Genomic DNA, 16,711 nt, shown 5'->3' with positions numbered 1-16,711 from the left:
ACAATGTAGGCTGGTGGCCCCCAGGGGGAGGGCCTTCTCTGTGGGGGCTCCCACCCTCTGGAATCAGTTGCCCCCGGAGATAAGAAGAATCCATGACCTCAATGCCTTCCGTCGTTCCCTGAAAACCTATCTTTTTCAGCAAGCCGGGTTGGCTTAGAAGAAATTTTTAAATTCTTTTAATTAGTTTGTGATTCTTAACTTTCGGGCCAAAATTTATATATATTTTTAAATGTTTTAATATTTGTATTCTATGTTTTTTATCTTGGCTGTACACCGCCCTGAGTCCTCAGGGAGAAGGGCGGTATATAAATTGGAAATTAAATTAAATTAAATTAAATTAAAATGTGTAACTTAGGTCAGGCCCAGGTGATTGCTCTAGGTATAATTTCAGCTGAAGTATAAATTTCAAACCTCTCTTTTAAAGTGAATTAAAGTTGGGACTTCTCTGTCACAACATTGCAGCATCTTCCTGTACGTCATCTTCCTGTGCACCAGAGAAAAATGTTTTAAAACAAAATTAAAAGTCCTCTAGATCTGCACATAAAGCCATAATTACGAAACGCAAAGGCCTAATCCAAGCAGGTTAAGAGAATACATTTTTATAGAGCTACATTTTAGTTGTTGGAATGTACTGATATAGCCAAGGAGTGTAGAACGTTTTGCTAAATATAAATTAACTAAATATTCTGAACTCAGAAATTAAACATCTGTGATCAGGATATTAAAGATGGAATGGAAACACCTTCATGGGCCAAGAATAATAAAAGCAAGATGAAATCTAAAAAAATCAACAAGTCATGCATGTCCCTGGGCAAAAAACTCCTAATAAGAAAATAAGATCTTGTTACACAATTGACCACAACCTCCCCTTTGCATGGAAAACCTAAGAAATGTCAAACCTCTGGAAAGTATTATGTTTGTCATCTGCTATGTATTAGGCTGTAATAAGAGCCAGCTTGGATCACACCAAAGATTTAGAAGGGAGGAGAAATGGTGGTCCTGTAAAATTACACATCAATTGCCACATTCCCCATTGCCATATTTGGACATCTATAGCTAATGGGAAGAAGTCAGTGGTGAAATCCAAATTTGTTTACTACCGGTTCTGTGGGTGTAGCTTGGTGGGTGTGGCTTGGTGGGCATGGCAGGGGAAGGATACTGCAAATTCTCCATTCCCACCCCACTCCAGGGGAAGGATACTGCAAAATCCCCATTCCCTCCCCACTCCTGGGGGAAGGATATTGCAAAATCTTCATTCCCACCCCACTCTGGGGCCAGCCAGAGGTGGCATTTGCCAGTTCTCTGAACAACTCAAAATTTCCCCTACCAATTCTCCAAACTACTCAAAATTTCCGCTACCGGTTCTCCAGAACCTGCTGGATTTCACCCCTGGAAGAGGTGATGCTTTATGACAGGTGGTGGAAGCTATGATTCTAAAACATTTGGTGAATCAGTCCACCATTCTGTTCCCACAGTGATTAGCCAAACACCTACAGGAAGCATCCAGTAGGTCTTAAGGTCAGTAGCACCATCCTGTTCATATATCCCACCAGGTCTTTCTTCTTTAATTTGTCCAGATAGCCTACCAATAAACAACATTTCAATAGTAATGTTTGTTAGCTATGAATTCTGTATAAAGGACTAATAGGGTAAAAGTGTCTCCTGGACAAGACTCAACCCAGCTAAGCATGCAAGACTGTGCTTCCATCGCCTTGATAGGACTTGCCCAGTTGGAGTTTAATTCCAAATGGATCTGAGTAACTTTATTCTACATGCCTAAATTATTCTTCCCAGCTCTTCAAAAGTTCTTGTAGCCTGTTCTCTGCAGCAATGAATGGGACACCTTATAAAAGGCTGCTGGACAGCTATTTGTGAACATGATAACAACAGGAAAAATATTCACATTTTGTTGCTCTTTTTGCCACAATTTAAGATGGGTTTTTACCTGTAGTAAACCTGTAGGTATTATCTTTCTCCAGTGTTACTCTAGGCATCTCTTCTGCTGTTTCATCTGCTGGAGTTTCTCAGAAAACCAAGAAACACCCCAGGATTGATTACAGTGAGAAGCTACATAGGAACCATCCAATCTAAGTTGCACCTCACATGCCTATTTTAGAGTGCAACAAGGGGCTCAGTTGAATTATCCACTGAAAACTCAGGATAAAGCCTAGCAATTTCTGGAACCCATCCTTCTGAAACCCTTCTGGAACCCTAACCAGCAAAGAGAAAGCAGTCATAGAGTGACCCAACCATAACAAGAGACTAGTAGTTATATCTTTCATTACCAGCTCCCAGTGCAACTACTTGTCATGCTCAAGCTCAAAGATGACACAATGAAATCCAATTGAATCCAATCTTTTATTTGCTTACATGTAATGGACAGAATCTTGCCAAATTAAAGCTATATCCATCCACTCTAATAGATGTATCCTGAGAGATCCTAGGATGTGGCTGAACATCTTCCTCCCCTTCCCCATCTAGTTCAGCACTGCAGACTCTTAATTTGGGCTTCTCTTTGGAATGTACAACTGGCTCTACCATGAGAAAGCTCTGCCAAGACTCCATCCATGGCTTCTCCAGGTGCACATTCTATCACACTACCCTAACAGAAAGCCCAAACCAATATGCTATCTCCAATGCTCAAGTCAATGGTTGCCATGAATGCTCCAAATTCTACATCATCAATGCAGTTTGAAGTTACCAAGAACTAGCTTTGGCAGTTCTACTGTCAACCAAGGTGACAAAATCTAGGCAGAAATGCTTCTGTGCATCAGGGAAGTCACTATAGTAGTAACAGTTGAAGGGCTACATAGAGCCCAACTTCAACCAGAGGGTTTCACAGCAGGGAGCCTGTGGAACTATATTCTGAAATCTATCTAGGTGACAGTTGCTGCCACATGTCCCAGGACTGGCTGATAGAACATTTATTTGCATTCTATTATATCATGAATTAATTTCCTCAGATTGTATTTGGTATAAAAAAAAGAACTGGATTGTTATACCAACATTGCAATGATATACACTAAAGTTGTCTGACTACTAAGATCCCTTATTTTAAATCTTCTAATTTTAAGAATTCTAAATCTTCTAAATCTTTTAAAAATTCTAAATAGGTCAGAGCCCTGGGAATGATAGCATTGCAAAATTCAGGAATTGTTTCAAAAGTGAAGGAAAAGGCAAATGAGCTCTAGAATTCACCCCACCCTCAACAAATAAATACTATTCCATATGAAGCATTATAAATGCATATCATACAAACATGAAATTTTTATTTTATAATTAGAAACAAACTCATTAATTATTCTTGCTCAAGGTAAAAGATGAAACTGGTTAAGTTTTTTTAGCTCACTCATTTTTTATATTTAATATGGCAAGTCCAGATAGCCAATCCTGGAATATTGTACTCAAGTAATTTTTAATCCATTTCAATTTTCAGAAAACCTGTTTTGCCCTTGTTTCTGCCCCTGGAATAGCTATAAAAGCTATAAATGCTGCGGACGTATCTGAGACAAAACACATGTGAGACAACAGAAGACAGGACAGTTCATTAGCAACCATGGATAGCTGACAGTGAATCAACTGGTTTTTTTTATTATAAAATTGAAAACAAAATGTTAAAAGTAAAATGCATACAATAATGTGAAAGGATTAACAGAACTACGAAAGTAAAAAGCATAGCAATATAAAAAAGCAGGAAGCCAGCAATTTATGGTATAGTAATTTATTACTATAATTTCTGAGAATACACTAAATCAAAATAATAAAATATTTTATTGGTTAGCAGGATATGAGGATAGATATTGGCCTGGTTCATTACATACTCAATCACAAATTGATTATTTTTAATTAACATACTTATAGCACATTGTCCTACCAAGGGCCCAGATTCTGGTGTAATCAGTAAAGTATTGACTAGTATTGGGAAAATCCAGATTCTAGTCCATTTAAATTATAGAAACTCATTGGATGACTTTGGGCCACTTGTCTTCCCTCAGCTTGAGTATAAAATGACTAGACTCCCTCATGTGTGTAACCTTGAGCTTCTGGAGAAAATGTGGGATATAAATCTAACAAATATCAACAACATTTTTGTGTTGTTTTTATAAACAGCCACATGCATGTTAAAGAGTATGTTTAGATAATGCTGTACCATTTTCTAGATTAGAAGGAAGAATCAAATTTAGTGGGGGAATTCTTTCTGTCCTCTGCTGCTAAAAGTAATTGAAAGGATCTTTCATATTGCGGCCCCTGGTATTTTTGGTGCATTAATGGTCTTGACTGATGCATTTCTGCCAGGAAGCTTATGTTAGACTGCAATCAATTTCTGTTTCTGCCTCTAAGGTTCAAAACTGATGCAACAGTGAAGGAAAGGCAGTGGGGTAAAAGTAATACCCCTTCAATTGTATACTAGGCATATTTTAGATTTTATATTGTATTTATTTTAATTTTGGCTGTTCACCACCCTGAGTCCTTCGGGAGAAGGATGGGATACAAATTTAAATTAAATAGATAGATAGATAGATAGATAGATAGATAGATAGATAGATAGATAGATAGATGATAGATAAATAAATAAATAAATAAATATAAGAAGACATGAAAAAGCATCAGAAATGCTTCTAACACCGGAAAAGGTTTTTGAAAAAGCATATCTGGAGGTTGTTTGAGCGTTTGGTTTTATCTGAAAACTACTGTCATTTTAGCGTAAATTGCTGCCACGATTAAATCACCGACCATTGGAACTCCGTGCTGATCTACTGCAAATAACTCAAAGAGATCTAACAATAGATTCAATAGATACATTCTGCCTCCTCAGCATTACAATACTGACTGAGCATTAATAGATCAGCAGAACAGGCGCTTGCTAAGCAAAAAGTAAGCAGAGAAACCCCTGTTTTCTACGCAACAAAATGCATGCACAATGCAAGGAAGCAGCCAATCAGAGAGTTATAACCGAAGAGTTCTTTCGTGGCATCATCATCACATCATCATCATAGGCGTGGAAGTTTCAAGGAAGACGGTACAAGATTTACTCCACCCCCTTTCCTTACCAGAAGAACTCTCCTTTCCCCTACCCACCCCCCCACCACTCCGCCCTCATCTTTTTCTTTCTTCCGCCTCCCGTCTGGTCCTGATCCAACCAATTACCTAGCACCAGGGCTTTCCGCACCAATGAAATCCAGTTCCGAGGCAATCGGGAAGAAGATCTTAGCAGCCAATCAAAGAGGGCTTTACGGGAGCCCAATCGGAAAGTCGATCTCAGGTTTGCTGCTTGATGCTCAGTCAGCAAGAGGAGGGAGGAGGGAGGAGGCAGGAGGGGGTGATCTCCGCCTCCGCGGGTTGCTGTTGACCGGGCTTGCCCGGCGGTTCCGTTCGGCCCTCTCTCGGCTCTCCGACCGAGCTGTCGCGGCGGGCGGAGCCATGCAGCACCCGGGTCCCCCCAAAGCTTCGCCTCCGCTGCAGCCGCTCTACGCTCCCAATAACGGCGATTTCACCTTCGTCTCCTCGGCCGATGCCGAAGGTAAGAACGGGAGTGGGGCGCAGGGGTAGCTCCTTCCGCGGAGAGGGCACCCCCGGGAGCTGCCTGGAGGAGGGAACCGAGCAGATGCCAAGAAATCCGGAGCCCTGTGGCGCAGCCTGGTCTGCGTGGCAGAGGCACCTGCGGGAAGAGAAGGAGGGCTGGACTAACAAGTCCGGTAAATAAGGAGGGATCGAGTAATGGGAATGGAGGGGGGGGGAGGAGAAGGAGGAGAATGTGGAGCTTTACTGAGTTACGCAGATCCGCTAAAGAAGGGAATACAGACTAAAACTGAGTTCTGGTGGTTTCCTTCCATTGTTTGCGGGCTCTCTTCCATATTTTACACACACACACACACACGCACACCAGCGCATAAGGCTGTGGATGTGGCACCTTGGTTACTCACTCTGATAGGGCATCAGCACAGATTGCCGTTGTGTCTAGATCTCTGTAGGTGTACAAGCACTTTAGAGCAGCTTTCTGGGAGTTGTAGTCAAGTTACCGCTGGAGAGCAACACTTGGGGGCGAATTAGTTGCTAATCAAAATTATTGATAATAATTGAAGTTGAAAACTTTAGACTGATCACATCCGATGGGTATGATTCATGGTGCTTGGCCGTATTTTGGGAGAAAGATGGAAAAAGTGAGAGTATGGTGTTTGAAGGATAAGATTTACAATCCCTATTGATCATGGCAACTATGGTTTGCATTTGATACCAGAAAGAGTAAAACTTTTGATAACCAGTTGCTGAAGGACATAGCAACGAACATAACCATGTGATTAGCTGCCATGAAGACAAAATGCTGAACTAGACTGGCCTTTGAGCTGAGTTGAGTATGGATGCCATTATGACCTTAATGCTGGTAGTCCTCAACTTATGATGATTCATTTAACAACCATTCAGAGTTATGACAACATTGAAAAAAAAGTGACTTACAACTGGTCTTCATACTTAAGACCACCACAGCATCTCCATGGTCACTTGATCAGTATTCAGGTGTTTGGCAACCAGCATGTATTTAAGATGGTTGCAGCATCCTGGGATCATGTGATCTCCATTTACAACCTTCCCTGGGGACCTCAACAATCAAAAGGGGAAGCTGGATTTGCTTAATCACTGTAATATTTCCTTAATTATCTTGGTGATTTGCTTAATGACCATGGCATATACAGTCACTCTGGATAGCGTTACAGGTGGCATATAAATTTAATAAATAAATCAAGGAGAGAAGCAATCTATGGTAGAACAAAGGACAGTGAGAACAATTAACCAGTGGAACAGATTATCTTCAGAGGTTGTGGGTGCTTGTCTGGAATGGTATAGGGTCTCCTGTTTAAGCAGCAGGTTGGATTAGAAGACCTCCAAAGTCCCTTCCAACTCTGTTATTCTGTTAAATAGGGTAAAATTGGATGTGACTTATGTAACACTCACATCGCTTAGGGACAGACGTTCTGGTGCCAATCATCGTCATAAGTAGAGGACTACTGTATTTAAATGTATTGATATTTCCCAGGTTTTTAATGGAAAACTTCAAAACTCAACTAGTTCTCTACACTGTATATAGCTCTGCACGTCAAAACTGAATGTCCTATGACTTCTACTGATGGTTAAACTGTTCTTTTTTTAAGTTAAACCTCCTTCATGCTCTTCAATCAAAATGTCACTTTTGTGCATTGAACAGAAAAGCATAAAAGCAGCTCTATGGATTTTAGAAAGAATAGATGCAATGTTTCAGCAGTATCTGAGCATTATTGTTACAGAAATAACAGGCCACGTTTTTAATCTACCCTGCTCACTGATCAAACAGTCATCTATTTTGTATAATTGGGACAGAGTTTGGCTGCATCTTACTCTGGATTGTGAAAAAGTATCTTATTCTTAGAGTTATATATAATAGATTAAGTCACAGATATTTTCTGGAATTCTTTATTGTTTTTAGATTTGTCATATAAAATTGCTTTGCCCATAGTCTTTTAACTTAGAAGATTTTAAGAGTATTTGTTGTCGATGCATAAGTCTTCTGCAGTCTTTCCCTTCTTCTGCCTAACCATATTACTGACAAATACAAAAATATTTTTTTTCCTGCCATGCCACCTACATGAAAGTGGATTATGCGATGATACAGGAGAAAGAATGCATTTTATAACATATCCTGTCCCCACCCTAACATTTCATCTGTCACTTGTTGTTTGGCTTTTTCTTCATGTAATGTTCTTTTGAAATAATGCTAAGCCTGAATAACAGCTGGGAGGTGGGCAGGCAATTCTAAAAAAGCAGATACTCCTGTGCCAGTCTGCTGTTTGAATTATCTGGTCCAAATCTTTGAGTCATTAGTTTAAATACCTGGGAATAAAGAGATCTTCTCTGCCTACTCTTTCTCCTAGCTTGGGTAGCTGATCCCCAGGCTGAGTGGCAAGTGAAGGGTGTCAAGATCTAAATCTACAGCTCAAGCCTTCTCTCTGTGATTGGGGAATGGTTTTCCTGTCAGTTGATGATGAGAAGATGGGAAAGTATTGTCTTTCCTACACAGGAAATAACAACATCATCCTCTAGCAGCAAGCAAAAGCATATATGGACAGCAAATCCTATATTGCTTTAGTTTCCTGTTGGCTAATCGGGGAGGAGAGCATTTCAACTGAACTATAGGGAAGAACCCTATGAAACTTCATGCTAAAGTGAATATTTCAGTTCTCCACAATGGATAATATGCTGGTATTTGTTAGTGCTTTGCGAAACGTATCACATGAGCATGGCACCCCTTCCTGAAGTTTTAAAACAGCCAGGTCCTTTGGAAAGCTGGCATTGTTGCTGTAAAAACTGTTTCCAGGTATCTGCCCATGTGTGCGCAAATCTAGTGTCATCTACGCATGCATCCAATAACCTCTGAAGCAGTCACAAGCCTTCCAAAGGATATCACTGCTTTAAAAATTGAAAGTTTATGTTAACACATTTTTGCAGTGCATTTCTTTTGAATTCTTTAAGCTATTTTCTTATATGTGTTTATAGATAATTTAGCTTCTTTCATTATGTTACACTTCTTTTAGCTTAGGATAATATGCAAACTCAGCCACTTTAATTTATAAACCATGTTTTCTTTTGTAAAATGAGTTGCATATCAGGTCAAGCCAAAAACAAACCAACAATGCAACAATGTAGCGTGATATGAGAATTAGGCCTAGAAACCTTCCCTTTTTCTCATATATCAATATATATTCCAGTATAGCAAAAATATATGCTCAAAAAAATAAAGGCAACACAGGCAGAAGACATCCAAGATCTGAATGAATGAAATAGCCTTATTAAATACTTTGTTTGTTACATACAGTAGTTTTGTGTTCCCTTTAGTTGTTTGTGCAGTGTATAAACTACTGTATGTAAAGAACAAAGTATTTAATAAGGCTATTTCATTCATTCAGATCTCGGATGTCTTCTGCTTGTGTTCCCTTTATTTTTTTGAGCAGTATATATTCTTGACTACATTCTCTTACATTTTTTTTTTATTTAAGATTTAAGTGGCTCAATAGCATCTACAGATGTGAAACTCAACCTTGGAGGAGGAAATGTGGAATTTATGAAAGAATCCACAGCAACTACCTTCCTGAGGCAAAGAGGTTATGGCTGGCTTTTAGAGGTGGAAGATGATGATCCTGAAGATAACAAACCACTCTTGTAAGTAACATTGCTTTGAGATTCTTAGCTTAGCTCTGCCCTTGAAACTAATTTCTTGTTTAGACCAAGGGCAGTGATTTGTAGTAATAGTGAACAAGGAATTAAATGAAAAAACAAAGTTGACAATTGAATAATTCTGTATTTATTGACATTTAAATACATCTATCATTTCAATACTTTTTGTACACTATAGATAGAAGATTCCATTTTGGCAACATGTCATACTGTACTGTTTAGAAAACATCATAGATTAAAATATTTTTTCAGTAGAATCAATGTAAAATTCTTTAAAACTTTAATCAGGAGAAGCTCAAAGCTATGAGAGACAATAGTTTAAAAATGCTTAAGGTGTGTATATTTGCATCTGTATTCCATGAATAAAAGGATATCAATTTCTGATAATAGTATGATTATGGATTATTTTTGAGTTGCACCTTCTTTCTAGGTTTCCTACTATAATTTTCTTTCCTGGGGAGTAAGAATATAATCATTATTCTCTTGCAATATTTAACATGGAATAATATAGCTGTCAGACAAGGAGTAGCTTAGCTTATTGTTTCCTAGCATTAAAAAACTTCCACTAGTTCAAGAATAGCTAAATATATTTGGGGGGAAATCTTTCAGTTGCTACGTTTCATATACAATTTATAAAGTCTGTATTCTTAATGTGAAGCCATAATTTCAGGACATATCATGGAAGTTCTACTTTTTTGTAACAGAGAAGAATTAGACATTGATCTGAAGGATATATACTACAAAATTCGGTGCGTCTTGATGCCAATGCCTTCTCTTGGATTCAACAGACAAGTAGTAAGAGATAATCCTGACTTCTGGGGCCCTTTGGCTGTTGTCTTATTCTTCTCAATGATCTCATTATATGGACAATTCAAGGTGGGTGAAAAATGTTTTAAACCATCTTCATTATTTTAAGCTGTCATCAACTGTTAATACAGTTAAACTGTTATCAGTCAAATATTAAACTTGCCTGCATCTTCATATAGAAACCTGAATATACTCTTAGAAATAACTGGAATATGGTTCTTTTATCTAGTTATGTTTTTTCTTAAATTTTATTTCTCCTTCAATAGATTGCCTGTGCTTATGTTATCCTGCTTTATGTTTATTTTTAATTTACTATTTCCAAGTGAAAGTGGAGTGTGTTCTGCAGACTGAACTTTTTGGCCCTAATCCATTGATAATACATTGTAGTGATTGGCTTCTTTTTGAACTATAATTTTGCAGAGGCCTTCTGGATCAAGCTGAATCTATTCTGTTTTTTATAGTGGCCAACAAGAATTTAATAGGTAGATAATAGCAGCTCATAGGAACAACTGTTTTGAATCTGAAAATTCTATTTATGCAAAATAACTAAAACTATTACTGCTATTCCTGTTACTGTTATAGATTGTCATAGCCAGGAACCACTGGTTAATTTGATCCATAATTAGTCACTTTTAAAATTTATCATTATGTTAATTGAAGTATGGGATTCAGTAGTGTGTTAATGAACAGAATACTGCATTTGTTCATCTGTTACGTACTCAGGATTTACTAGGGTTGTACTTTGGATCTGAAGTTGAAAAGATATTTTGGAGCAAGTCTAGGAGCACATGTTGCTTCTATTAGCATCTCCTTTAAAAATCAACATGAGTTTGCAGAGTGGCTGTATTATCTTAAGAAAATACTGTACATATTTGAATTAAGGACGTGTTAATAAATGTAACGTACATATTCAAACCCACCCTGAAGCCTAGCACTTTTCTGGGATTTACTGTCCTTCAGTTTAATTAGGATAATCACAAATTTTCATATTATGAAGCAACCATGTTATGAAAACTTGGGATGATTTTGTCTAGAATAAGGCTTGCACAATTGCATGAACAAGAGTGAATGGGCTGATTGAAGGCATTATTTTTCCAATTTAAGGAAAAGTTTTTGTTTGTTGAAATTAATTATTCAGTTCATAAGTAACCGTGTTGATTAGAATCTTTTAACAATTTCTTAAGGTGGTATCCTGGATTATAACTATTTGGATATTTGGATCCTTAACAATCTTCCTGTTGGCCAGGGTTCTTGGAGGAGAGGTAAGAATTTTGTGAAAGTTGACTTGGTATTTGAAAGTTCAACTTAAATTATTTTTAAATTGGGACTAATTATATAGTATAGCCTTTATTGTCATTGTACATTGTATAACGAAATTGGTTATAAGAGTTTTCATTCCTTAATTGCTCATTTTATGGTCCTATCTATGAACAACTTGGACGAATACTAGTTGCTCATTATTATTGGTTTATCAGAAGGTATCAACAGTAAGCTGGGAAGTATAGAAAAAGAAAGCTGGTACCGTGTTTCCCTGAAAAAAAGACCCTGTCTTATATTTTTTTGAACCCCAAAATAAGTGCTTGGCCTTATTTTCGGGGATGTCTTATTACTTTGGGGTGTGTGGAGCAAGATGGAGCTCCTCTTGCTGTCTTACCTGATTTCCAGCTCTGTCTCTCTAACCCTAACCAGAGGAAATGGCGGAGACTGGCTGCACATGCAGTTAAATATTTTCAGGGAGGTCTTATTTTCGGGGAAGGGGCTTATTTTAGCGCATGTGCTCAAAAGCCCGATTGGGTTTATTATCAGGGGGTCTTATTTTAGAGGATACAGGATAACATTGGAAAAGTCAGTTTATAACACTGAGACAATTCTGCTGTTAAACACTAAAATGCAAATTAAAGTATTCAAAACAAATGGGTATCCAACCTCAATTCAAATAATCCTTTTCAATATAGTTTTTGTTTTCAACACCCTTTTCAAATCAACTCTTGTCTTTTAGCATATCCTTTTCAATATCCCTTGTTGAACTGATCTTATTAGGAATATTTCTAACATGAAACCAGAGTGTCCACAATTCTACAAAATTTTGATTGTTTAGAAAATGATTACATGAACAAGAGGATTTGGGAATTAGGCTTGTAAGAACATATATGTCTTACGTACTCAAGTTTGAACAATTATCTTTGTTAGGAGACTGAGTTACTGGAAACAATGACTGAAGTATTTTAAATTTACAGGTTGCATATGGTCAAGTTCTTGGAGTGATTGGATATTCTTTACTTCCTCTTATTGTAATAGCACCTGTACTCCTGGTTGTTGGATCATTTGAAATTGTTTCCACTCTAATAAAAGTAAGTTCAATATCATTCATGACCAGAAGACCAAAACCTCAACAATGTATCAATTAATTTTATACAATAGTATATTATGCAGCTAGTATTCATGTTCTACTTTGCTTTTGAGCTAATTTATGCCTGTAAATTGAATTCACTTGTGATTATGGCTAGAAAGCAAGGAACCATGAATTCAAGTCCTGCCTTAGTGATGAAAATCAGTTGGATGACCTTGGGCCAGTTTCTCTCAGCCTAACTCAGGCAGGGATATAAAATATATGATACATACAGTATGAGATTTATAATAAAGCTTGACTTACAGTACTCCATCTTTTAATGGCTATATTCCTATAAATAAATATTTTGACTGATGTAGAAAAACATTTTTCACATTAAAAATGATATAAAAAGAAACGGAAAACAGCTTGTTAAAGGAAACTTTCAAAAACAGTTGGATGAAATTACTTTTTTCTCCAAATAATAATAAATTGACTACTTTAAAAAGGGGAGGAAAACAAAACAAAAACATCTTGTTAGGACTTTCTCATTTTGTAAATACACTCATTTGGTATTACAGTACTGATTTTGTATTAACTGGAGATCAGCTTCCTGCTATGTAGTGCCTTCCAGATATGTTGAACTGCAGCACCAGATTGTCCACACAGCAGTAGGAATTTAGTTTCAGATTACTGTGCATAACCAGTTTATTCTGTTGTTTCTTGATAAAAAAAAAAGTTCTACTGTGCAGTTTGGGACTTTCCTTGCCTTGATAATATTTCTTTCTTTTTTTTTTTATTTCTGCCAGCTTTTTGGAGTGTTTTGGGCTGCATACAGTGCTGCTTCCTTATTAGTTGGTGAAGAATTTAAAACCAAGAAGCCTCTTCTGATTTATCCCATCTTTTTATTGTACATTTATTTTCTGTCTTTATATACTGGGGCGTGACCAAAATTGCTAGATTCGAACAAGGACATTTTGATCACCATGAAGACTGAACTGTTGGTGGATAGAAAAGGCAAGTGACTGTATCCTATCAGGCGGACAAAGTTTCAGTAGTATCCTTAAGTACATCTGTGTATTATTATTTAAGCATTTTTAATTATAATGCAGATTTATACCAGAGTTTTAGGTTTGTTAGATTTTTAATAATACGGATGGTAACATTTATAAATATGTTATTTGAAGAAACTTATTACTTATGCCAAAAGCACGAGGTCCATATGATAGGTCAACTGTCATGAAACTTGAAAAAAATGAGTGATCATTTGAAACCATAGTTCCCATAAATGTATTCATCAGCCAATCCTCATCGTTCCTATATTTTAATGTGTAATCTTGTCCAATCTTGACTTGGCTATTGAGTTATTAGTTCTGATTTAAAGTTTTATATTGATCAAAGATTGGTTTAGGAAATTTCATCGTAAAGGGGATTTATGATTGTTATTACCATCACATGAAATATTTGAAGTAATATTTAGTAGTATTTGAAGTTATTTTTTTTTTTGAAAAAAAGTTGAACTGTAAATATGTCATAGCAAAATATTGCTTTACAAAGTTGATTTTGAAATCTTTCAGAAAAAAGTTTTTATCTGCAGCTTTATGAAAGTGGTAAGTGAAAAAAGTTTAAATAGTATGATTCTGAAAAAATTCTTCAATAGAATAAACATTGCTTTCTTCAAAATTGAACTTGTTTTATAATACCTTGTTTTGCTGTTTATGTAAACTGGTTTTGGGGTTGGTAAAATTGTTAGCCACGAAGTTGCGTTTGCAATTTGATTATTCAAGTTTAATATGAATTGATATTATTGAAATGGCTCTTTAATATAATTGTATATTAGAGATGAAAAAGACATTCTGCATTATAAGGATTTTCATAGCAACATTTATCGTTTGCAAGCAGGGTGGATAAAAATCGATTTAAAAAAATTAAAATCATTTTTTTATTTAAATCAGATTTTTTTTATTTTTATCAAATTTATTTTAATAAAATGCTTTTGGAGTAAAAATCTATCTAAAGATAGTTTTCTATTTAAGATACATTAATAATTTAGTTTATTCAGCATGAAATGGAGCTTAGTTATGTAGCATATTCTGCAATATTGGGACTGTTGGTGAGTCAACAGCAGATCAGAGGAGGAGCCGCTGTGGGATAGAGATGACAGTTGCTCTTTAAAAATTATGATTTAAATCAAGTTGATTTAAATCAAATTCACCCTGTTTGCAAGGCACATATTTAATCTAGTCTGCTTATTCAGATAAGCAGATATACAAATGGTTTTTGTCAAATTGGCAATCAAAGGCATAAATTGCATTGAGTTGCTCATCCAAATAGAGAAACAATTACTTCTGCGTTTCCTGAATTTGAATTTTTGGATGTGCATTGAATAACATATACTATAGCCAGGAGACTTGGAAAGAAAGGAACTTTGCAAAATTGTTAATATTGTTTTTCAGAAATTCTAAACATTTTCATATGGATTAAATTTGATTGTATTTGAATAAGTTAAACAATTATGCATTGTTTAATAGAAGAATAAGTAGCTACAAACTACTGGGGCTATCCATTGATTTTACTGACAAATTAAATGCTCAATTTCTGCCAAGTCTGTAAGTCGAACAGCAGATTTTTATCATTAAGCAGATAAAGTTTAGACCCAACATTCTTATTTTGATGGAACTTAATTTCAAGTTATCAGCATTTAGGAAAATAACTTAAATCCATTCCTGATGTTAGAATTTATTAATCAGCACGTCCACAAGATCTGGTTGTTTTTCTCAGAATGATAAAAGGAGCATCACACTGCAAGCCCCAACACTTTGGGGCATGTGTGCAATGCATGACATAAGGAGTGTCATGCAACAGGGTGAGGCTTGTGCTGCAATGCTGTTTTCATCAGTCTTTCCTTCTACACCCCCCTCAGATCATTGGATCCATTTTTTATGAACATATTCTTGGAAATCAAAGCCAGGAATAAAACAAAAAGGCTTTAACATGTGCCTTCTAGTTCCTCCTCTACAGAATTATAAAAATTGAAGAATAACAAGTTATATCTACCTTTCATATGAAGCGATGCCTGTACTTATAAAAGCTCTGAAAGTGCTACTTTCTGCTTAAAAACAGCCTGTGCTTTTTTCTGTGTAATAGCAATAGCACTTAGACTTATATACCGCTTCACGGTGCTTTGCAGTACTCTCTTAAGCAGTTTACAGAGTCAGCATATTGCCCCCAACAATATGGGTCCTCATACCGACCTTGGAAGGATGGAAGGCTGAGTCAACCTTGAGCCTGGTGAGATTCGAACTGCCAAATTGCAGGCAAGCAGCAGGTAGCAGTAGCCTGCAGTAATGCATTCTAACCACTGTGCCACCTGGGCTCTTAATAATCATCATTATTAATGATCATTTTCAGAACCATGTATTATTAAATGGTCTCTAGAATGTCCAATTCTATGGCAGACTTTGATTTATAAAAACACTAAAATGGAAGAAAAACATACTGTGTATGAAACTATACAATATTATTTCTGCTTAAAATATAAATGTAATATTTCAGTTTCATCTACTCTTTTTAAATCTTAATAATCAAATTCAGCTTTAAAGCAGATAGCTCTGCCTAGCGGTAACACAGATATATGGCAATCAGGGCAATCTCAGACTTTCCATACCCAACGCCCTGAACATATGCTGGGCTAACGCTTCTATCCACTGTCCAGCATGATCTCAAAGTTAGCTCATGTAATCAGCCAATCATCAGAAGCATTCTTAAATAGAAAAATATGTTTGGTACAAATGCTAATTCATTAAAATAGTTGTCTTAATTGATTAGAAACTGGTTTGGATTAAGGTATATATTAGGATGTAACAATATTTTCTGTAAACTTGAGCAGAACCCATTATGTTTCCAAGGTTCAATATAATTTAAATATGCTGTATAAAAGAAGCTTTGTCAACAGTTTCCCAGTGAATTAAACTATTTATAGTAGTGCATCAATTCCTACTTTTAGCCTAACATATATGTAAATACATGTATTTTATACAAAATGGAATTCAGTTTGTTTGCACAATACATATAAATCTTCTGTATAATATCTAATCCAAGCGATAAATACCCATATTTCATATGTTTAAGATGTGTTTATAAGAATGTAAATAAATTTTTAGGATTACTGAAATACAAGCTTTTGTCATCTGAAAACATGGGAAAATAATTACAAGGTTTTCATTTTACAGCTTTCCATCAGCTAAAGTTATGGATATCCATGCGTGAACTTGACACAGCCTATTTACAGCCATGTTTCATCTACTGAATGTTACAACCTGAGAATAGTAATTCTGCCATACACATACTTTTCTCTGCAGTAGACATTTA

General features: G+C 36.3%; 1 protein-coding gene across 1 annotated transcript; it reads left to right on the top strand.

Moving 5' to 3' along the window:
- The first annotated feature begins 5,172 nt into the window (after positions 1 to 5,172).
- Positions 5,173 to 16,327, top strand: YIPF4 (Yip1 domain family member 4). The gene is made up of 6 exons (XM_070932507.1): positions 5,173 to 5,521; positions 9,027 to 9,189; positions 9,909 to 10,080; positions 11,196 to 11,273; positions 12,249 to 12,362; positions 13,150 to 16,327. The coding sequence occupies exons 1-6, from the start codon at positions 5,173 to 5,175 to the stop codon at positions 13,285 to 13,287; spliced, it is 1,014 nt and encodes a 337-aa protein (XP_070788608.1). The 3' UTR covers positions 13,288 to 16,327.
- Positions 16,328 to 16,711: the final 384 nt, after the last annotated feature.

Source organism: Pituophis catenifer, unplaced genomic scaffold (assembly GCF_029215685.1).
Source record: "Pituophis catenifer annectens isolate HBS135680 unplaced genomic scaffold, rPitCat1.0.hap2 SCAF_1, whole genome shotgun sequence".
Taxonomy (NCBI): domain Eukaryota; kingdom Metazoa; phylum Chordata; class Lepidosauria; order Squamata; family Colubridae; genus Pituophis; species Pituophis catenifer.
Note: the sequence above shows the minus strand (reverse complement) of the source record. Positions and strands in the feature narration are given on the sequence as shown.

What these genes read in the sequence shown, in the direction of transcription:
- YIPF4 (XM_070932507.1), top strand. Translation starts at nt 5,173, where the DNA reads ATGAAATCCAGTTCCGAGGCAATCGGGAAGAAGATCTTAGCAGCCAAT. An exon ending in CATTATATGGACAATTCAAG is followed by an intron (nt 10,081 to 11,195) that starts GTGGGTGAAAAA and finishes CAATTTCTTAAG; the next exon opens with GTGGTATCCTGGATTATAAC. An exon ending in CCAGGGTTCTTGGAGGAGAG is followed by an intron (nt 11,274 to 12,248) that starts GTAAGAATTTTG and finishes TTAAATTTACAG; the next exon opens with GTTGCATATGGTCAAGTTCT.